The following is a 24,286-nucleotide window of genomic DNA, read 5'->3' on the forward strand; positions in this document are numbered from 1 at the left end:
AATCCTGCCCCGAAATGAGTTCCATCCTTCATGAAATCCTCCCCACGCCACCAAGAGTGTCTTTCTGCCGTCCACCTAACCTTCGTAACCTCTTGGTTCATCCCTATGAAATCCCCAAACCACCTTCCCTACCCTCTGGCTCCTACACTTGTAACCGCCCCGGTGTAAAACCTGTCCCATGCACCCTCCCACCACCACCTACTCCAGTCCTGTAACCCGGAAGGTGTACACGATCAAAGGCAGAGCCACGTGTGAAAGCACCCACATAATTTACCAACTGACCTGCCTACACTGTGACGCTTTCTATGTGGGAATGACCAGCAACAAACTGTCCATTCGCATGAATGGACACAGGCAGACAGTGTTTGTTGGTAATGAGGATCACCCTGTAGCTAAACATGCCTTGGTGCACGGCCAGCACATCTTGGCACAGTGTTACACCGTCTGGGTTATCTGGATACTTCCCCCTAACACCAACCTATCCGAACTCCTGAGATGGGAACTTGCCCTTCAATATATCCTCTCTTCCCGTTATCCACCAGGCCTCAATCTCTGCTAATTTCAAGTTGCCTCCACTCATACCTCACCTGTCATTCAACAACATCTTCGCCTCTGCACTTCCGCCTCGACTGACATCTCTGCCCAAACTCTTTGCCTTTAAATATGTCTGCTTGTGTCTGTATATGTGTGGATGGATATGTGTGTGTGTGCGTGAGTGTATACCTGTCCTTTTTTCCCCCCTAAGGTAAGTCTTTCCACTCCCGGGATTGGAATGACTCCTTACCCTCTCCCTTAAAACCCACATCCTTTCATCTTTCCCTCTCCTTCCCTCTTTCCTGACGAAGCAACCGGGGGTTGCGAAAGCTCGAATTTTGTGTGTATGTTTGTGTTTGTTTGTGTGTCTATCGACCTGCCAGCGCTTTTGTTTGGTAAGTCTCATCATCTTTGTTTTTATATATAATAACAACAACAGTTTGACAAATTCTGCCTCAGAATATTAATTGGTACGACAGAAGGATACATCAAGCCAGAGTCACAGACTGAAATTATGCATCTCATTCTAGAAACATCCCCCAGGCTATGGCTAAGCCATGTCTCCGCAATATCCTTTCTTTCAGGAGTGCTAGTTCTGCAAGGTTCGCAGGAGAGCTTTTGTAAAGTTTGGAAGGTAGGAGACGAGGTACTGGCAGAAGTAAAGCTGAGAGAACGGGGCGTGAGTCGTACTTGGGTAGCTCAGTCGGTTGAGCACTTGCCCGCGAAAGGCAAAGGTCCCGAGTTCGAGTCTCGGTCCAGCACACAGTTTTAATCTGCCAGGAAGTTTCAACATTTTTTGTTTGAAATGGATCTTCGTCCACCAAGAAAAACTTTCACTTTGGGATGGAAGTCTGACGGAGCCATATCAGGTGAATAAGGTGGGCGTGGTGACAATTCATACCTTAGTTCATGTAATTTTGCCATGGTGGCGGCACACATGTGCAGGTGCGCTTCAAGAGTCGTGGCACCCATCTTGCAGATAATTTTTTCATTTCTAATTCTTTGGTTAAAATGTGATATACCCTTTCAGATGACATCTGGCAAGCGTAAGCAATTTTTTGCACCTTCAATCACCAATCTTCCATGACGGTTTTGTGCACTTTTGCAATGATTTCTGGAGTAGTCATGTCTTGGTCAACTACTGCGCGGATCATCGTCTAAGCTCTCTCAACCAAATTTAAATTCATTTGTTCACTTGGCAATAGTTGAATATGAAGGAACAGAGTGCCCAGTGTATTTGAGAAATTGGCATGAATGTCTTTTGCTTTCATACCTTTCTTTATGAAGTACTTAATCACTGCTTGAATCTCGATTTTTTCCATCTTCGCAAATCACTATACGGGATCAACAGAGCCATGTCACCGCCACAGCTCTTTCCCAAGAGCACTGATGAAGTATGCGTTTACAGGCAACAGTCCAATGAATGCTAGCGTTGACCTCTTGTGGTGATTCCGAGAACTTTTCAAACCACCCTCGTACTTGCACAGAAACACTAACAGCTTTTTCAGACTGCACCTAGTATTCCCAGTCAAATCACTACACATTTTGCAAGTCTCAAAGATAGCATTGCGTAATGATTGACTGAAAAAGGGGACAGGAATACAATAAGAAACAAATGAATAACACTGAGAGATGAAGTAATGAAGGCGGTAGAGGATAAAATAGGCAAAAAGACGAGGTGGTGTAGAATTCTTTGGATAATACATGAAATATAGAATTTAACTGATGAGAGCAGAAAATATAAAAATGCAGCAAACTGAGCAGACAAAAGGGAGTACAGGTGCCATAATAACTTTTTATAAATATGTATGTCTACAATTACCCATCTATAAGAATATGAAACAGGATTTTCCACTGTTTTATTTACTTATTTATGTCTATACCTTCCTTCCCTATCTTTCAGATTTTAATATTTCTCTTTACTTTGGAATGATGTCACCAGATTATGTGCTTTGCTCCAGGAAAGTGACATCATCATCAAGCAAATGCCAGAGATTCACCAGTAAATTTTTCTACAGTAATAAAATGTGTGTGTCTTCAATAATACAAATAAAGAATGTGGACGGTGGTATTTATATTAAGAACTCATCCAGGTATTCAGGGTAAAGTTACAATCCAGAATATGGCATACTAGTAACTTGAAATACAACCTATATAATGCACCCAACCCATATTGTGTCCTGAAAACAAAAGATGACTATCTCATCACCATCAGATAATGAAGAAAATGCCTGCAGTGACACAATTTCTCTAAGATAGCATCTTAACCAAAACAGATCATTATGAAACAACATGATCTCCCACGAAACTAAATGGAAAGACTACTGCTGGCAGTGGGGGAGGTGTATGTCACTGGGTCTAAAAATGTGATAAACAGGAAGTGTAAATTTGATAGGCATGAATGGTTAGAGGAAAAATACAAGGATGTAGAAGTATGCCCAACTAGGGGAAAGACAGATACTACCTACAGAGAAAACAGAGAGCTTTGGAGAAAAGAGAAGTGGCTGTGCACATATCAAGGGCTCATATGGTAAGCCAGTACTATGCAAAGGAAGGAAAGCTGAAAGGTGGACATGGGAAAAATATACACAAGCTCTTTTAGCTGCAAGATGTCGGCACACCTGTGTCTTGCAATTTATAGGCTACAGTCCTTGATCCTGTGCCCAAAATCCAGAAATTCCACCAACGTTGTTGTTGTTGTTGTTGTGGTCTTCAGTCCTGAGACTGGTTTGATGCAGCTCTCCATGCTAATCTATCCTGTGCAAGCTCCTTCATCTCCCAGAACCTACTGCAACCTACATCCTTCTGAATCTGCTTAGTGTATTCATCTCTTGGTCTTCCTCTACGATTTTTACCCTCCACGCTGCCCTCCAATGCTAAATTTGTGATCTCTTGATGCCTCAGGACCAACCGATCCCTTCTTCTAGTCAAGTTGTGCCACAAACTTCTCTTCTTCCCAATCCTATTCAATACCTCCTCATTAGTTACGTGATCTACCCACCTAATCTTCAACATTCTTCTGTAGCACCACATTTCGAAAGCTTCTATTCTCTTCTTGTCCAAACTATTTATCGTCCATGTTTCACTTCCATACATGGCTACACTCCATACAAATACTTCCAGAAACGACTTCCTGACACTTAAATCTATACTCTATGTTAACTAGTTTCTCTTATTCAGAAACGCTTTCCTTGCCATTGCCAGTCTACATTTTATATCCTCTCTACTTCGACCATCATCAGTTATTTTGCTCCCCAAATAGCAAAATTCCTTTACTACTTTAAGTGTCTCATTTCCTAATCTAATTCCCTCAGCATCACCTGACTTAATTCGACTACATTCCATTATCCTCATTTTGCTTTTGTTGATGTTCATCTTATATCCTCCTTTCAAGACGCCATCCATTCCGTTCAACTGCTCTTCCAAGTCCATTGCTGTCTCTGACAGAATTACAATGTCGTCGGCGAACCTCAAAGTTTTTATTTCTTCTCCATGGATTTTAATACCTACTCCAAATTTTTCTTTTGCTTCCTTTACTGCTTGCTCAATATAAAGATTGAATCACATCGGCGAGAGGCTACAAACTTGTCTCACTCCCTTCCCAACCACTGCTTCCCTTTCATGCCCCTCGACTCTTATAACTGCCATCTGGTTTCTGTACAAATCGTAAATAGCCTTTCGCTCCCTGTATTTTACCCCTGCCACCTTCAGAATTTGAAAGAGAGTATTCCAGTCAGCATTGTCAAAAGCTTTCTCTAAGTCTATAAATGCTAGAAATGTAGGTTTGCCTTTCCGTAATCTTTCTTCTAAGATAAGTCGTAAGGTCAGTATTGCCTCACCTGTTCCAACATTTCTACGGAATCCAAACTGATCTTCTCCGAGGTTGGCTTCTACCAGTTTTTCCATTCGTCTGTAAATAATTCACATTAGTATTTTGCAGCTGTGACTTATTAAACTGATAGTTCGGTAATTTTCACATCTGCCAACACCTGCTTTCTTTGGGATCGGAATTATTATATTTTTCTTGAAGTCTGAGGGTATTTCACCTGTCTCGTACATCTTGCTCATTAGATGGTAGAGTTTTGTCAGGACTGGCTCTCCCAAGGCCGTCAGTAATTCTAATGGAATGTTGTCTACTCCCGGGGCCTTGTTTCGACTCAGGTCTTTCAGTGCTCTGTCAAACTCTTCACGCAGTATCGTATCTCCCATTTCATCTTCATCTACATCCTCTTCCATTTCCTTAATATTGTCCTCAAGTACATCGCCCTTGTACAGACCCTCTATACACTCCTTCCACCTTTCTGCTTTCCCCTCTTTGCTTAGAACTGGGTTTCCATCTGAGCTCTTGATATTCATACAAGTGTCTCTCTTTTCTCCAAAGGTTTCTTTAATTTTCCTGTAGGCTGTATCTATCTTACCCCTAGTGAGATAAGCCTCTACATCCATACATTTGTCCTCTAGCCATCCCTGCTTAGCCATTTTGCACTTCCTGTCGATCTCATTTTTGAGACGTTTGTATTCCTTTTTGCCTGCTTCATTTACTGCATTTTTATATTTTCTCCTTTGATCAATTAAATTCAATATTTCTTCTGCTACCCAAGGATTTCTACTAGCCCTAGTCTTTTTACCTACTTGATCCTCTGCTGCCTTCACTACTTCATCCCTCAGAGCTACCCATTCGTCTTCTACTGTATTTCTTTCCCCCATTCCTGTCAATTGTTCCCTTATGCTGTCCCTGAAACTCTGTACAACCTCTGGTTTACTCAGTTTATCCAGGTCCCATCTCCTTAAATTCCCACCTTTTTGCAATTCCTACAGTTCATAACCAACAGATTGTGGTCAGAGTCCACATCTGCCCCTGGAAATGTCCTATAATTTAAAACCTGGTTCCTAAATCTCTGTCTTACCATTATACAATCTATCTGATACCTTCTAGTATCTCCAGGATTCTTCCATGTATACAACCTTCTTTTATGATTCTTTAACCAAGTGTTAGCTATTATTAAGTTACGCTCTGTGCAAAATTCTACCAGACAGATTCCTCTTTCATTTCTTAGCCCCAATCCATATTCACCTACTATGTTTCCTTCTCTCCCTTTTCCTACTGTCGAATTCCAATCACCCATGACTATTAAATTTCACTACCTGAATAATTTCTTTTATCTCATCATACATTTCTTCAATTTCTTCGTCATCTGCAGAGCTAGTTGGCATATAAACTTGTGCTACTTTAGTAGGCATGGGCTTCGTGTCTATCTTGGCCACTATAATGCGTTCACTATGCTGTTTGTAGTAGCTTACCCGCACGCCTATTTTTTTTATTCATTATTAAACCTACTCCTGCATTACCCATATTTTATTTTTGTATTTAGAACCCTGTATTCACCTGACCAGAAGTCTTGTCCTCCTGCCACCGAACTTCACTAATTCCCACTATATTTAACTTTAACCTATCCATTTCCCTTTTTAAATTTTCTAACCTACCTGCCCGATTAAGGGATCTGACATTCCATGCTCTGAACCGTAGAACACCAGTTTTCTTTCTCCTGATAACGACGTCCTCTTAAGTAGTTCCCGTCCGGAGATCCGAATGGGGGACTATTTTACCTCCGGAATATTTTACCCAAGAGGATGCCATCATCATATTACCATACAGTAAAGCTGCATGCCCTCGGGAAAAATTACGGCTGTAGTTTCCCCTTGCTTTCAGCCGTTCACAGTACCACAACAGCAAGGCCGTTTTGGTTATTGTTACAAGGCCAGATCAGTCAATCATCCAGACTGTTGCCCCTGAAACTACTGAAAAGGCTGCTGCCCCTCTTCAGGAACCACACGTTTGTCTGGCCTCTCAACAGATACCCCTCCGTTGTGGTTGAACCTACGGTACGGCTATCTGTATCGTTGAGGCACGCAAGCCTCCCCACCAATGGCAAGGTCCATGGTTCATGAGGGGAGGACCAGCCTTAGTAAACAATATATAATATCAATGGCTGAACATGCAGTAGCTAAAAAATTTTCTGGAGAATAAAATTTCTGGGGGTGGTTTTGTTCCCTTGGGGATGACATTATGTATAGTGTTACTTTGCTTGATACAATGCATTATATTACAGGACATAGTTATAAATACTGACAAGTAAAAAAAAATATGAATGTGTCAAAATGAAGCTGCCAGATAAGTCAAAAGGCTAGTTCCCTTCTTTTACATCCCTAACTCTGCCCATGACATATTCACCTTTTTGCACTATGATAGTAGTATTTTTCATTCTGGTTATTGTTATTTTTAAAGGACGATCACTTCATACTAATGTAAATACTAAGTCAAAGCATATGTAGCGCATGTTCCACAGTTGCTTAACAAAAGATGTAATCATTTAAAACAAATGGGTCCTGTTTTTGTGTGTTACATGCATTTATCATTACTCAATGAATTGTTTGAAATTTATGTTCTACCATGAATATATAATAATAGTTTATAATCAATTAGCACATAAGATAAATACACTAAAGTTGTTCACAAACTATCCATTTCATATGACATGTAAAAGAAAGTGACACTAGACCGATTTGCAGGGCATGAAACATGCAGGAAAATAGAATGCGAAAAGTACTACCTACACTGAGAGGTTAAGATTAGTAACACATTACATACCTGATGGAGGCCTCTGCTGTTGTAACCTGAGTCTGCAATCGTGCCTTCTCTGCTTGGCCTTGAGCAATTTGTCCTTCCATATGCCCTATCTGCTGCTGTAATTCACGAACTCTTGAATTAAGAAGCTGGCGGTCAGTCTCATACCTCGCACGTAGGTCTTCAAACAACCTGAGTGTTAAAATGCAAACAGAATTGTGTCAAGCATAACCTGCACCCGATGTTCTCTCTGTTCTCGCATTTCTGGTTCACTGGTTTTATTCAATAAATTGACACAATATCATTTGAGTGCAAGCAGTTTTATCTGATTAATTTAGTAGGTCAATGCTTTTAAATCACTGAAACATAAATTTTGAGAAGCATTAATAATCTTATATCAACACTACCAATCAGCTGCCCCTTGAAAGTGAGTTATAGTATAATGTACTTTTCTCATCGACTTCTAAGATGAGTTGTAGTCCAATGACTTCACATTTTGTAAAATTTTATTTTAAATATTTCTTCACACAGTATGACAATAACATAACAAGAAAATTACAGATTACTTTGTATTACAAAATGTGTACAAACAAAATTTTGTGTGACTTAGGAAAATTGAAAATGTGAATATACAACAATGACTTTTTTATTTTTTTCCATTTTCAAATTTCTGTCCAACTGTTGCTGCTATTTTGGTTGTTCCTCTCTTTTTCCTTCAGAGCAGCTGGTTAATAATTCAATAATTTCCTAAACGAGTTTAATCTAGAGACAGTTATGAAGCTACAACGTCATTTTGTGAACTTTCTTATCAAATGTTTTTATGATGTACTTGTAAAATGCTGCAAAAAAAATTTAGACAAAAAATGTAAATCTTCATAAAAATGGCATGTTTATTACATTCTAGCACATTTAACTAAATTTTAATGTACAAATAACAGAACAGCAGAGAATAACTACAAAGTACCTAAAATACTTTGGGTCCACAGATCTGTGAGAATATGAAGCATTAAAATACTGAAATAAGAAATGTTGTACAAGTGATAAACAACAATATTTTTGCCCCTTTCTTTTTCTAATCTTCTGGCTTTATTTTGAGTGATGTTCTTTTGGCAACTTTGGAATAATCACACATCATATTTCCCACACAATGATCCTTCTCCTATCCCATACTGTGCTAATTTTGATATTTTGTATGTTTTATGTACCAAAAAATGCAAGTGATACTTTCTTCATTTATATCTGGGGTACACAGCTTGCCATGGCAAATACTTTGACAAAAAGTCCACTGATACATAACTCATTACAGAAGATCATGTGTTGTGACTTGCCAATCATTCAAAGTGCCGCCACGCAATTACGCACTTCGTCTACATGCGGCGCTGTCTGCCAGTCATGCAGCAGCCGCGTCACCTAAGCGGCCAGCCAGCCAGCGGCCGTTAGACTTGGACTCAGTGCTCATTACAATGTTACCGTGTTCACATGTCTTGCTTTGTCAACTTGCTCAGTGACTTACACGTGTTGTGTCATTTGGAAATATATGTGTTCAACTTGACGTTATAACATCGTGTTTACGAGAAATTGTCTTTTAACTTGTTGCCATATCCTGCATTATTAATTAATTAATTATGTCAATAGTCTCCATTTTTGCATGTTTAGTTATCTCTTTGACACCTCCATATCTCTACAAGTAGCCTACACTCAGCCAACTGTGTTTATCAACAGCTCAACTTTTTACTTTGAAGTTTATATCGATATCTGATTCCTAGAATTATATACAATATTATTGCCTCTCATGGGGATAATACATTTAAGGAATTTAAAATGAGAAATAATCCAGTTGCATACAGTCATAATGATCAACTATGCAAATAATGATCTGAATATTCAATTGTCATTTCTTGAAACATTTAGAAAAAATTCCTGAAGTTCTGTATAGATGGACAATTCAGACACTGGGGCCAAAGCAAATGGCTTTTTGATTGATATGCAGACATATGATTTCTTTTCCATGTTATCACTTTTGGTAAAACTGTTTGGTCACATTGATACTGTAAACATAGCACTATAGAGGAAATCCCTACACTTAGAGGAGGCCAATGATGATTTCACTCTTGTAACCTCTATTAAATTTATGAGAAACAATTTTGAATCATTCTGGGGTGAAGTGACTTCAAAATGTCAAGATATGGATGTTGATTCCCCAAAATTACCCCGTAGAAGAAAAGTCCCTAAGAAATATGATGACTCCATCAATTCATCTGTAGAAACATTCACTGAAGTATGTAACAAATATAGAAGATTGTATTATGAAACAATGGATACATCCATCAGCTTCTTGGAATCACGGTTCAAAACTCAATCATTCATGTTTGTAAATCAAAATGAACAATTTCTTCTTGGTAATAACAAACATTCATTCGATATTTTATCTTTCTACGAATCAGATATAGACAAAGAACGCTTGCTTATCCACTGAAGCATGTTTCATGAGATTATCCAAAGTAGTGATTCTGCGAATATTAGTCCGTTGGATGACATAGTGAAATACCTAAAACAGGAAAACCACCTGTTTGACCTACTGCCTGAACTAGTGAAATTCATACGTGTAGTGTTGACGATTGCGGTAACATCCTGCACCGCTGAGTGATCGTTTCCTTGTCTGCGGAGGGTGAAAATGTATCTTCGTTCTATAATGAGGCAGGATTATCTTAATGCTGTCGCCCTTCTCAACTCCCATAGAGATGAATCGATGAAACTCGACCTTGATGCCATATGTGACGAGTTCATAGGCAGGAATGAGCTGAGGAGGAGAACATTTGCCATCAAAAATTAAGGTATGTTTCTTCAACTTTATTTATGTATTTGTTTTGTACCACTACTGACTTAGACTCGGACTGAAATGACATTGTGATTGACGTTTCAGCGAGTCGAGGGGTAGGGGCTAGTCGCCAGCCAATCGTAGTTTGCATGATTTTCAGCTGTTTGCATTTTTCATTATCCTCACAATCTTTTTGTGTTTCTTGAAAGTCATTATGCTGTGAGGGGAATTTCCCAAGAATATGTTGCCATAACTCAAAAGGGAAAGTATGCGTGCATAATACACCTCTCTCTTTCAGCACTTATGTTGTTCCATATAATTCTCATTGCACAGGTCATTTTAGATAGCTTAGAATTTAAGAATGTGATGTGGGAATTCGATTTCAGATTGTCTTGTAAGTAAACAAAGCAATTTTGTTTCAGTGACACTTAATTTTTTGGTTTTCCAAAGACATATTTGGTTTTAAAGGATTTTTTAATTTTGCTGTGTGTGGAATTGTATAGTGGTGGTTTTTTTAAGGGTTAATCAGTAGCTTATTCCTCACAAACTGTTCTGAAATCTTTTCATTTGTAACTTCAGCATACAGCCTAAGAGCCTTTCTATTTCCACCATCAATCAATACACTGGTGTCATCTGCAAATAGGACTGGTTTGGAGTGTCGAACATGTAGATGGAAACGCAGTTATCTGTCAAATGTAGTATCTAATAAAATGATTCTTGCCCCCCTCCAAAAATATTTTCAAGTCGGCGCCTCTGTGTGTATGTGTTTTTCACTTTCTGAAGAAGGCTTTGGCCAAAGCTGCTTATTGCTTTGGCCAAAAGCTTATTGTGCCTGTCTGCAACTCAATGTGTCAGCTTTAAGGTGAGTAGCACTTTATCCTTTTCATAATATTGTTAATGTTCCAACTTGGAGTTCCCACAGTTGAAGTAATACTTTAATTCTGTTGAACAATAAAATAAAAAATAAATTTCAAGTTAATCTACAAATAACTTGCATTTATTTTCAAGTCTGATACATTTATCCATTAGGATGATCATATAATGAAAATGTGAGTATCTTTCACCTGATGACTATTATGAAAAATACTGAGAGTAGAGAAATCATTACTGAAAGGAAAATTACTTTAAAGAAATGTTTCAAAAAGAAAAAAAAAGCTTTTGGATTACAACAAACAGCTACTTTTATCTTCTGTTGATACTGTGAAGTATTTTGAGATTGATTGTAGTGCTCCTTATAGTATTCATTATTTCTCTATCCCTGCTACAACATATTTTGTATTAGCCTCTCAGCCTTGACTCAAACTTACCCTTGCCCATTGTAACAAGAAACTGGTTTATTAGTGTTGTACAAATACATTCAGAAAATATTTAAATTTCTAATTTTCTGTATGCTTTTGGTAAACTTCTACCCATTGTTCACTCAGTAAATTTTCTCTGAATAGTGTGATCAAGTGAGTATTTACAAGTCTGTCCTTTTTCCCTTTTTAACTAACACTCATTGATACAGATGCTTTATTGTTACCATTTGACCATCATGTTCTATGAAATGGTTTACTACAGGTCTTCCATCTATTTTATGAGATAGCTGCATTTATAAATTATCAATTGCTGTTGTGCTAGGTCCTATTCCTGCTGGGAGCATTGCCATGAGATACAAACCTAAGCTGGACATCAGTAACTCTAGGTGTCATTGAAGAGTACTATCCAGGATGAAATCGATATTGAAATCACCACATACAATTACTTCCTATTTATTTATACAAAGTTTTATTAGCATTCTCTCCAAATGGCTTATGAGATATAAATTGTTTCTGTTCAGAGCCTACACTGTTAGAACTGTTGTCTTGGATATATTCATATCAGTTACTGAATCACAGCACGCAATGAGCCGTTTCAAGCAAAATTCATTTGCATATATGAACTCTTGTTTTATTCCATTTTTTTTTTTTTTTTGTATGTATCCACTCCTGATCTCCTTATGTTACGGTTTCGGTAATGTGATACTAACTTGCATCTGTCGAGGTGCATCTGTGACTTTCAAGTTATATTCTGTCATGCGTATCAGAACTGTGGAATGACCATTAGATTTTTTAATTTCCTGTAGTGACATGAGGAGCTCACCTTTCTCATTTAATATGCTTTTACATTCTGATAAGTCAAAGTCTTTATTGTTAATTTTTGTGTTCTCCAAGATACTGTCTTTTACCTCTAATTTGTGCCACTTTGTGGCACCACGAAACACAGCAGCAACATGGAGAGCATCGATAACTTTAGCAGTGTCCACATTCACATTATAACTAGTCTCAAAATCGAGAACAGTTTTGTAAATGGTAGGACACCAGCGATACACATGATGCACACGATGGCGAGGCATCTTCCCGATTGACTGCTGTCTTTCCAGATTCGCGATTTATATAGTAACGCACAAATGTGATTACCCCAGCGACTGATAAGAGACTGCCAGGTGGAAAATTTTCTAAGTTTGGAGAATTTTGCACCTTGAGATGTTACTGCCAAAAGGTCATTTATGACCAATCAACTGTGGGCCACAACAAGAACAGACACGTCTGCTAACTTTTCTATTGATAAACTTATGTTTGTTTGTACTAGACATATGTATGTGCAAACTGTCAAGAGATGATACCCTGACAATCTTTATTCATGGTTGTAGAATTCATGCAAAATTTGATTTTGTTGGTGATATGACTGTGTATCATAGTGCATAGCAAGTGTACATCTAGAACCGAGGGCTCAAGGAGCCAACAGTTTCAATAAATTACTTTGATCTGTCAGAAAAGTGTATGAATTTGTAGTCTTATAATCACCCTGTAACCCATTCCTTGATCTCTCTCTTTGTAAACATACTATTTATATAATTAATGGCAATGCACTGTGCAACTGATGACCTCGGCTGCTATTGCAATGCCAAGTACGCGAGCTGCTACTAAGACTACAGCTCACATGTGGGATAATGACTCGGGCTTAGAAAATTCTCTGCCTGGCACATTCTCATCAGTCGCTGACATAATCACTTTTGCACGTTGTTACGTAAGTTGTGAATCTGGAAAGACCTGTCTTCTGAAATCATTTACTGTACAAAAGGGATAGTTAAAAATATTTGGAATCATAGGGACTGAACATGTAGTACTATGATTTACACTAAATGCTTCTGGAAAAGGAAGTATGGAATGAACATAAGAAAGTAAGGAAGATTAGAGTAAATGACCAGTTGACGATCCTGAGGGCATTAGAGATGGAGCACAAGCTCACGTTGGGGAGGGATAGGTAAGCAAAAAGGCTGCGTCCTTTCCAGAGGAACCGTCATGGAAGCTGTGATTTAGAGGAACCACAGAAACCTAAACTTGGATGGGCAGATGGAAAATTGGACTGCCACCCTACTGAATGTGATTCCAGTGTTTTGCCATTATGCCACCTTGCTTGGTTCAGGAAATCACCTCTTACTAGAAACATTTAGATGTGGACCATTCCGGCTGTAGTGTATTTGTATAAGATGTGATGCAACAAACACACACACACACACACACACACACACACACACACAGATTCATTTAGCATTTGTCATATTGTTCAATAACAAAATCTTCATATTAGCGTGATGAGCAATGTACCTGAGATCATCCACAATTGCTTAGCTGAGGTTACAGTCCTAACTATTCCCAACCTGCACCCTCTCCCCCACCCTCCCCCTAATAATAGTTACATAATCTCCTTTACAATAGTTCTGTAATAGTTCTAACAGTTCCGTCCTATGACATCTCACTAGCAGAAGGACTTCTCAGTCTTTCTAACCATCTGCTACTACTTTTTCCTTTCCTTAGTTGGTCTGACAACAGTCTCCAGAGCACTGAAACTATTAGGACATATAGACTACAGCTGGGAGGCTTATAACATCTCTTAACTGTCTTGGTTGATTTTGCATGTGTGATCACTGTCTCACTGTCTACCCTATTCTTAATTTTATGAAGTGTATTCACAAAGATTTAATTATCACCTAAAAAAATAAAGTTAAGTTATTAACTTCTTGTTTGTTTGCAGGTACGTGCCTGCAGTCCTGGTAAACATTAAAATCCTCACACCATGATACCACAGCACACTACTTGAGGAGTCAAAATAAAATTTGTTTTTGGCAGCAGTAGAAATGCAGCTGTTGCCAAAAATCAATTATCATCAATACTCCTCTTTATTAATGGCCTGTGTACTTTGGTTTTGGGTTCTTTAGTGGTATACTATGATACTAGGGTATGGGGCTTTCAATGTTTACAGTATTATTTTTTCAGGGAAATAATTAAGACTTCATGACTACCTTTCAAATTTTTTGCAACTGCAGCTCTCAAATGTTCTATTTCTAGCTGTACTAGTGCCAAATCATCTTGGAGTTTCAACATCAGCTTCTCTTTATCCACCATCATGAAGCAGTACGCACAATTACTACAATGCCAGACTAGCCACATCTCCATCCTAGCATGTTGCTTTATGAAAAAAGCAAAGACAGTCTTTACACATTAAACATTTCTCACTATTTTGAGGCAGTCTCCACATTTGAAAATAGTGATTATATTTATTTTGCCAAGATAAATCATTCAGTGTTATGTTATAATTATATGGCACTGCGCTGTGTTTTATTTAACCAAAAATACCTGGTTTTTAATTCTTATTTTACAATTCAAACACATGTATATTATTTATGATAGTTAATGAAATATCAAATTAATAAATATTTTTAAACAAAAAAGTTTTACTATAAAAGATTTAGTAATTGATACTATAGCAAATAATGAGATTAGGTTAAGCTGCACTTGTTACACAAGTGTAAAGAAAACTGAAACTCCAAAATATAATGAAATAATGCAATTAGTATTTTTCATCCTTCAAACTGATGACTGAATTGGAACTGTTCACTGTAAACATGACACGCTGAGTTGCAGATAGGCACAACGAAACACACACACACACACACACACACACACACACACACACACACACACACACACACGCCCAAGCAAGCAGGCATGCCTCACACTCACATGACCATTATCTTCAGCCAGTCCAGCCATAATGCAACTGTGTCAGCATGAACTAAACCAGCAATCCACAGTGGGGCAGGGAACAGGAGGGATATCAGAATAGTGGTGGGGGCAGAGAAGTCAGCACTGCTTGATGGAGCTTGCAGGAACTAGATGCTAGCAGGACAAGGCTGCCAGGTGCAGTGTTGGGAGGCTTCGGGGAGAGAGGGATTGGGGGTGCAAAACAGGGAACAAAAAGGAAAGGAATAGAGAACAGGAAAAGAACAGTGGTGCGTTGGCAGAGAGCAGTGCACAATGAGGGTGAGGGGATGTGAGTTCAGAGGAGATGATATGACAGAGAAGGCAGAAACTGCTGGATGGAGAGTGTGGGAGCAGTAGATTACCGTAGTTTAAGGCCAGGATGATTTCAGGAGCAGAGGATGTGTTGTAAGTGTAACTCCCATCTCTACAGCTCAGAAAAGCTGGTGGTGGAGGGGATGATCCAGATGGTCTGGGTTGTGAAGCAGCCATTTAAATCAAGTGTGTTACGCTCAGCTACATGTTTTGTCACAGGGTGGTGCACTTTGCTCTTGGCCACAGTTTAGTAGTGGCCATTCATCGTGGTTGGTATTCATACCAATATAAAAACCTGTGCAATGACTGCAGCAGAGCTGGTATATGACATGGCTGCTTTCACCATAGCTAACCCCCTGACTGATGGGATAGAATAAGCCTGCGACAGGACTGTAACGTGTAGTGGTGGGTGGGTGGATTGGTCAGATCTTGGATCTGGGTCTTCCACAGAGATATGATCCCAGAGGCACGGGGCTGAGAGTTGGAGTGGTGGTTGTGTGGGTGACAGAACACCATTTTAGATTTTAGGAATGGGATGGGAAGGATCTTGGGTGGGATGCCCCTCATTTCATGGTGTGATGATAAGGTAATCAAAGCCCTGACTAAGGGTGCGATTCAGTTGTTCCAGTCCAACAGTCCAGTCAAAGATGGCGTTGGTTGACGAAGGGGGCACTGCTTACCAGTACTTGGGGGTGGGGGTGGGGGGAAGACGGGGGGGGAATATGTGTGTAGACTAGCCTGTATGTGAAGGCCTTTGTGAGACCTTCATCGTAGAGGGCAAGGGAGTTTTTGTAACTACAGATAGATACTGTTGGTAGGATTAATATGGGCAGATGGGAGGATGCAGCCATTAGAGAGGAGGAGATCAATGTTCAGGAATGTGGCACTCTGGGTTGAGAAAGACCAGGTGAAGCAGATCGGAGAGAAGGTGTTGAGGTTGTGGAGGAATGAGGATAGAGACATATCATGAAGATATCATCAATGAACCTGAACCACACCAGTGGTTTTGGGAGTCTAAAGAGTCTTCCTCTAGATCGCCCATAAACAGGTTGGCATAAGAGGGTGCCATGCATGTGCCCATGGCTGTGCTGCATATTTGTTTGTATACCTTCCCTTCAGAGGAGAAGTAGTTGTGTGTTAGGATAAAGTTAGTGAGGTGTATGAGGTAGTGGGTTTGGAGTCTGAAGGACATCAGGAGAGGTAGTTCTCAACAGCAGCAAGACCATGGGCATGACGGATGTTGGTGTATAGGGAAGTGACATCAACAGTGATGAGTCTGTATCCAGGAGGCAATGGGGTGGGGATGATGGAGAGTTGGTGAAGGAGGTGGTTAGTATCTTTGATGTGGGAGGCTAAATTTTGGGCGATTAGCTGGAGGTGTTGGTCAATGACAGCTGAAATTGTTTCAATGGAAATGTAATAACCAGCTACAATGCGGCGTCCAGGATTGTTACGTTTGTGGATTTGAGGAGTATGTAGAAGGTGTTTGTATGGGATTTCATAGAGGTTAGGAGGAAAATGGATTCAGGGGAGATGTTCTGGGAAGAGCCTAAGGATTTAAACAGGGCCTTGAAGTTATAGTGGACTTCTGGGATGGGATCTGTCTTGCAGAGTTTACAGGTGGAAGGAAGAGACAATTGTAGAGGCGTTCTGCCAGGTTGTCACTGCGATTCATAATGACAGTTGTGGAACATTCGCCAGCAGGTAGGATGATTAGGTCAGGATCTGTTTTGAGGCTGATTATGGGTGTCCTTTTTTCTGCTGTGTCCTTAGGAAGGAATCTGGTGGAGGGTGGTGATGCTGAGAAATTGGATGTAAAGAATTCCTGGAAAGTGACCAGGGGGTTAGGTGGGAGAAAGGAGGGGGGGGATCATAGTTGGATGGTGGTCTGAACTGGGAGAGGCAGGGTTAAATTTTGAGATTGGGTTGGCTGCACAGTGTCAAGAGGCTGTGGGTAAAGAAAAAGTGAGAGGCACATGGAGCAGAGAAGAGGAAGAGAATGGTGGGTGCGTTGGGCAAGTCTTCCACCCAGCACTTCATATTCCAGTTCTGTTGTTGTTGTTGTGGTCTTCAGTCCTGAGACTGGTTTGATGCAGCTCTCCATGCTACTCTATCCTGTGCAAGCTTCTTCATCTCCCAGTACCTACTGCAACCTACATCCTTCTGAATCTGCTTAGTGTATTGATCTCTTGGTCTCCCTCTACGATTTTTACCCTCCACGCTGCCCTCCAATGCTAAATTTGTGATCCCTCGATGCCTCAGAACATGTCCTACCAACCGATCCCTTCTTCTAGTCAAGTTGTGCCACAAACTTCTCTTCTCCCCAATCCTATTCAATACCTCCTCATTAGTTACGTGGTCTACCCACCTTATCTTCAGCATTCTTCTGTAGCACCACATTTCGAAAGCTTCTATTCTCTTCTTGTCCAAACTAGTTATCGTCCATGTCTCACTTCCATACATGGCTATACTCCATACAAATACTTTCAGAAACGACTTCCTGACACCTAAATCTATATTCAATGTTAACAAATTTCTCTTCTTGAGAAACGCTTTCCTTGCCATTGCCAGTCTACATTTTATATCCTCTCTACTTCGACCATCATCGGTTATTTTACTCCCTAAGTAGCAAAACTCCTTTACTACTTTAAGTGTCTCATTTCCTAATCTAATTCCCTCAGCATCACCTGACTTAATTCGACTACATTCCATTATCCTCATTTTGCTTTTGTTGATGTTCATCTTATATCCTCCTTTCAAGACACTGTCCATTCCAGTTCTATCACAGGCATATCCTTGGGCCACCTTTGAAAGCAGCCATGTCATACAAGAGCTCTGCTGCAATCATTGCATATTTTTTTATGTGGATGAACCGCCAAACGATGGCCAAGAGCAAAGTTGAGCAACCTGTGGCACAAAATGCAGCTGAACATAACACACTTGATGTCAATTGCTGTTTCACAATCCGGGCTATCTGGATCCTCCCTCCTCCACCAGCTTTCCACAACTGCGCCGATGGGAGTTACCCTTACAACACATTCTCCACTCCCAAAATCATCTCGGCCTCAACCTATGGTAACACCTTCCATTTAAAAGTTTCCAACCTCTCTGTCCTATCACCTCCTCCTAATTCACATCCTCTCACCCTCTTTGTGCACCACTCTCTGCCAACACAACCCTGTTCTTTCCCTCTTCTCTGCTCCTCTCCTTTTCTGCTCTTTGTTCCCCCACCCTTTTGGCACTGTGCCTCGTAACCTTTCTCTGCCACCATCTAATCCCTGGCTGCTCTGCCAAGCAGTGCTGACTTCTCTCCCCCATCCATATACTCTGCTATCCCTCAACTCCCCTGCCATAATCTGGACTGCTTCTTACATTCCACCTGACAGAGTTGCATTCTGGCTGGAGTGGCCAGAGATATGTGTGGTGTGCTTGCCTATGTGAATGTGTGCATGTTTTCCTTTCTGAAGAAGATTTTGACCACAAGTTGTGTAACAGTCTTTTTGTTGAGCCTGTCTACAAGTCAACACATCATCGTACAGTGAGTAGTAACCCATTCATTTCATAATATTGTTGATATTGCAATCTGGACTTTACATGGAATTGTAGCGGCTTTTTATAAGACATTAAGAAGTATTGTTACTACAAGACTTGACTTTGTTGTCCTCAGGAATAATGTGCATAATCACTAACTTACACATAATTGGTAAGGAACATTTTGTTAATAATATGCCATGTCCAGTCAAAATATTTTATTCTCATACTTTAAAGTTAATATTTCCATACTAGAACTAAACTTCTAACTAACTGTTATTCCTTGGCCAGTTTTTTATCACTAAAATAATCAAATTTTGTGTGATTTTGAAATCTCAAACATTTCTATAGCATGTGTGTTACCAACCTCAAAAACTGCCTGGCAGCCTCATAAACAATACAATAGAAATGTACATCAAGCTCTATAACAGAACTGAAATAAATTGAAGATTCATTCACATTCCAAATTAGTGGGAAAAAAAGCAAACTTAGTTACAGGAAATATACCTACGACACTCGGACACAGATGCAGAGTGCACAGAGAATGGTACTCTCCCATCCAGGTCAGATTTCAAGCGATCATATTCCTCTCGCAGCACAGAGTGCTGTCCACGTAATGTCAATAAATCTCCTCTGCAACTGTGGTATTTCTGACAGACTTCCTCCAGGTCATGTGTCAATGATGCAACTACACAAATCACAGGCATATATTACAAGAGAGCACTTACAAAATCTAGAAGTGGCAGTTTGTAACAAAATCTGTAAAACATTAAGACTGATTAATGGCATAAAAAGGGGCTATACAGACTGAATTTATGTTGCAGCAAGACTTAAAGAGCTGATGATGTATTTATAACCAGTGGATCTATCTTTTAATAGAATAGAAGAGAGGGGAAAATGTAGAGGAATATGTGTGTGCATGGAACAGAAAAGATTGCTTAGAATCTATACCCAAGAAAAACATGCTATGTAGAAAAAAGAACTGAACACAAACAATTATGTGTTACAACAGTGTAAAGAGAGGATTGGAAAGTGGTGGAGACAAATCCAGTCAGTGTAAAGAAGCAAACAGTAAACAAAAATGTTAAGACAAAATCTATGTGGTTAATTTATCTCTTGAACTGAAAGCTAACTGCTTCAAAAACAATGCTTTAAAGTTACCTTGGACTAAGATTTTTGTCCAGTGACTAACTGACAGCTGCAGTTTCAGTTGTGTTACAAAATTTCTTCAACCGTTGCTCCTAAGAACACTTTTGTATACTCTCCACCCTTCCTTGCAGCTTTCTTCTGTTTCTGTCAGATCTATTATTGTCTTATTCTTCAAACCAAACACATGTGAATCATGTTTCTTCCTCTTACTTTCCACAGCTGCTTGTTTCCATGTGGAGGTTTCAAGTACTTTGTACTTAATTATTATTGATTACTCCTTTCCTATATTCTATTGAAATTTCTCTTTCAGCTGCAGGAATTGACCTTCACTTGTGATACAATAACCCTGATATTCTAGTTAATTTTATACAGCTATATTGTTCAACCTGATGTTAGAAACTTTATATGTGTTGATATACAGGGTGTTTATAAATGAATATAGGAGTTTTAACACTTTATAATATTTGTTATATTAAACTTACAGTTATAAATGATATGTCAAATGAAAGAGCAAATCAAACAGTTTTACCAAGAACCTTATAAATGTTCAACGTGAGCACCATTTGTCACCCGTCGAACATCAAGTCTATAGCCGAGTTTTTCCCAAATGTTGATAAGTGTGTCTTCAGTGATTGCAGCAACAGCTGCTTCAATCCGGTTTCTTAATTCAGAGAGGTCTGCTGGTAGCGGAGGCACGTACACACAATCCTTGATCAAGCCACAAAGGAAAAAAATCGCATGGCATTACGTCAGGTGAACGTGGAGGCCATGCAAAGCAAGCCCTGTCAATGTTTGAGAAGAACTCGGCTATAGACTAGATGTGTGCCGTGTGACAAATAGTGCTCACATTGAACATTTATAAGGTTCTTGGTAAAACTGCTTGAGTTGCTCTTTCATTTGACATATCATTTATAACTGTAAGTTTAATGTAATAAATATTATAAAGCATTAAAACTCTGATATTCATTTATAAACACCCTGTATATGAAATTGGAAGTATATGGACTTTGCAAATAGGACTTTTTATGAAAATTATCTCACAATAGTTCACATTATAAATACACAGTGTTCTCACTAATGAAATCTCATTCTTGATCAAATTAGTTTAAAACCACAAGTTACATGTTTCAAAAAAACTGTAATTGATTAAAAATTGAATACTTATGATCTCAAGAAGGACATTTAGGAGAACACTTGTAACATGTTGAAAAGCTAGATGTGTAAATGTTTGAGATGCATAAAATGTGCCGTACTGATGCATGCTGTGATGCGCTGTGGTGTAGTGTTTAGCATGGGCTGGCTAACATGCTGTGGGTCACAGGTCCAATCCTGACCACAAACAGTTATCTGCTATTTAATATTTATCATTTCTAGAAGGTTCTTGAAATATATTATTTTTCCACATTCTGGAATATTTGATGTTTGCATACATACTATCATCCTGGAATATTCAATGTTTGTATAAATAGCTGCACTTTCTGTCTTGGAGGTGTGCCCTGTTCTGGTTGTACAACGGTGTCAGTAATGGATGTGCTTCCAGTGCTAAATGTTGTACTTCACTGATGACCCTGCCCTTGGGTTTGGAATTAATTGTTGTTTCAATGTGACATTGTTTGGTGGAGATGCTAGGTACATTTACATTACCATGCCTCTAATTAGGCAACATAAAAGACCTTGCCTACATGGGCAGGAACCAGAATACAAGCAGTACATCATTTCTAAGATCTGTATATTCAGGAGACATATGGATTCCAAAACAGCAGTAAGTCAACTACAAATCAGGCATCCATCAATGTTTTCTGGAGATGCTGGTCAGGATCAATGAAATGGCTGAAAGGATTCAATCAAGTCACTGAATAAATCAGGTGGGATGACATAATGTGTTTGTCAAATGTGTATTTTGACTTGGACAGCACAGCCCATCAGTGTTTTGAGAACAACAAAGAGAAGCTCAATGGCTGAAACAAATTTCTAGGCCAAACTGAAGAAAATGTTTGATGACAATCAGCAGGAGATCTGCTTAGTGGAAGAACAATTGAAGAACAGTGTCCAATGTCATGCGAGAACAACACAATTGCACATATAGAACATTTTGGCCCTATACTACATTGTGAATCCAGTTACGACAGAAGCTGATAAAATCTAAAATGTGATTAAAGGAGTTGCAGAAGACATTAACCAAGTTCTTCTGGTAAAGCATGTCACAACACAGGAATTCATCAAGTGGTGCCAGCGAACTGAGGAAATGCTACAGAAAATATTCAGACAAAATAAGTATGACCGACTGCCCAATGTGCTTTCTCCAGCAGATGTAGACGACCACTGTCAACTCATATGCCAGATAGAGAAGAGAGAGAGCAGTGTATGGCAGCCAGATATGTGGGACCAAGTAGACAAGACATAGTAGCCATAAATGTTGACCTGATATATCAGGGGGTAACACAGAACGTCAAAGAAGAGGTGCACCGATCTTTAGCACCATCTCTGTCACCAGCGAAATACGCCAAGTAGAATGCACTTGGCCAAGTAAGACTTATGCTGCAGGCATAAAATGACAACCCAGCACCTGGCAAACATAGGTATAACCAATTACTAAACAAGTATAATGACTCATAGAAGTACATACATTTGAAGGACAGAGGACAAGATGTCCTTATGTTTCCACTATGGGCACCCTGGACATGTCGTATGCTACTGTAGAGAAAGAAGGCAAGTTTTCCACAACTTCTACACCACCAGATGTTAACCATCATAATTCTATCCATGCCAATCAACTGTAGACAATTGCAGTTGACCCACAGGACGAACCCCAGTACTGTATCCTGGACGAGGTTGCTATAGTATGCCGTAGCTATTCCCCATCGCTGTACGGAGGTACAAGCCACCTGCCCAGTCACCAACTTCAGAAAAACTAAGCAAGGCCACCATCTATGGAGTTAAGGCCACCACAGATGCAAATCCTTCATGAACGACAATCACCACATCAGAAAATCTCACTGATGTCATCACTGACTGTCAGCTTGTCCGGGTTCTAGTTGACTCAGGGGCTTCTTTTTCTCTAATGTTGGATACTTATCACAATTGGCTAAAAAAGACTGTTTCATGATACAAAAATGAGCATGCTGAAAGTCACGAATGGGAAATATTCTGGCCAGCAGGAGCACATATTGCAAGATTAACTATCAATGACAAAACACAGCCCTTCAGATTTAAATAATGGAAAATCCAGGATGGAATAATGACAGCATTATGGAAAGGATAGATTGCTACTTATTATATAGCAGAGATGCTGAATCACAGATAGGCACAACAAAAAGACTGTTAAACAATGAAGCTTTCAGCCAAAAGGCTTTTTCCCACATTTCACAAAACACACACACACACACACACACACACACACACACACACACACACAAAACCACTGTCTCTGGCTGGCCTCAGCAATCAGACACAGTGAGTTGTGTTTGCATGAATGTGTGTGTGTATGTTGTCTAATTCAGAAGAATGCCTTTTGGCTGAAAGTTTACTTGTTCAACAGTCTTTCTGTTGTGCCTATCTACGACTCAGCATATGGTGAATAGCAATCTATGCTTTTCATAATATTGTCATTAGTCCTTTGAATTTGTTATTTTAACAAAATGTAGTTATAATATTATTATTCTAGAATGGTACTTCTTGCAGGCTCAAAAGTAGTTATAGACTGTGGAAGATCAGAGCTCCAGAGTGAAGAAGCTATCCTAACGAGCTCACATAACAAAGACTGCTCTGGGCAGTTGTTTGCTGTTGAATACATTATCCTGCCATCATCAATGAGACAAGTTACAGTCATCAATCAAAATGCTCAATTAAACTGTGAAGTTTTTGTCAACCGTGAAAACCTACTCACGATCACAAAAGAAATCTACACACTATCAACAATCATAAGCGTCACAGGTGGTCAAGGAGAACTGTGAATCACTAACTGTCACAAACAGCCACAACTAATTCCTAGAGGTAAATGTGTGGGGGCAGCCAAATCAATCCAGGAAGGGCAGCTTAGTATCATTGACTGGGAGTCGCACTCTGCTACAACTACAGATAATGCAGAGAAGGAAGCTACTGTCGAACTGCCAATAGGATCTGGTCTGACCATGAAACGATGTTGCTGACTCAAATCCATTCTGCATCAGTTTCCTGATGCTTTCACATTGGGAATGGAGAAAAAAAGACTACACGGCTCGGCAAAACACCATATTAACACGGAAGATAATC

The 24,286-nt window shown here is 39.5% G+C and overlaps 1 protein-coding gene across 1 annotated transcript in view; it reads right to left on the reverse strand.

The window, feature by feature from the left end:
* The window catches only part of LOC126091873 (centrosomal protein of 89 kDa-like), a 115,280-nt gene that overhangs the window by 13,902 nt on the left and 77,092 nt on the right, over nt 1–24,286 (reverse strand). Inside the window, exons 7-8 of the mRNA XM_049907154.1 lie at nt 19,394–19,574; nt 7,184–7,351 (exon numbers count right to left, since the gene is read on the reverse strand). Coding sequence (XP_049763111.1) covers nt 7,184–7,351; nt 19,394–19,574 — 349 coding nt within the window. The remainder of the gene's footprint in view (nt 1–7,183; nt 7,352–19,393; nt 19,575–24,286) is intronic.

Source organism: Schistocerca cancellata, chromosome 7 (genome assembly GCF_023864275.1).
Source record: "Schistocerca cancellata isolate TAMUIC-IGC-003103 chromosome 7, iqSchCanc2.1, whole genome shotgun sequence".
Classification (NCBI taxonomy): Eukaryota; Metazoa; Arthropoda; class Insecta; order Orthoptera; family Acrididae; genus Schistocerca; species Schistocerca cancellata.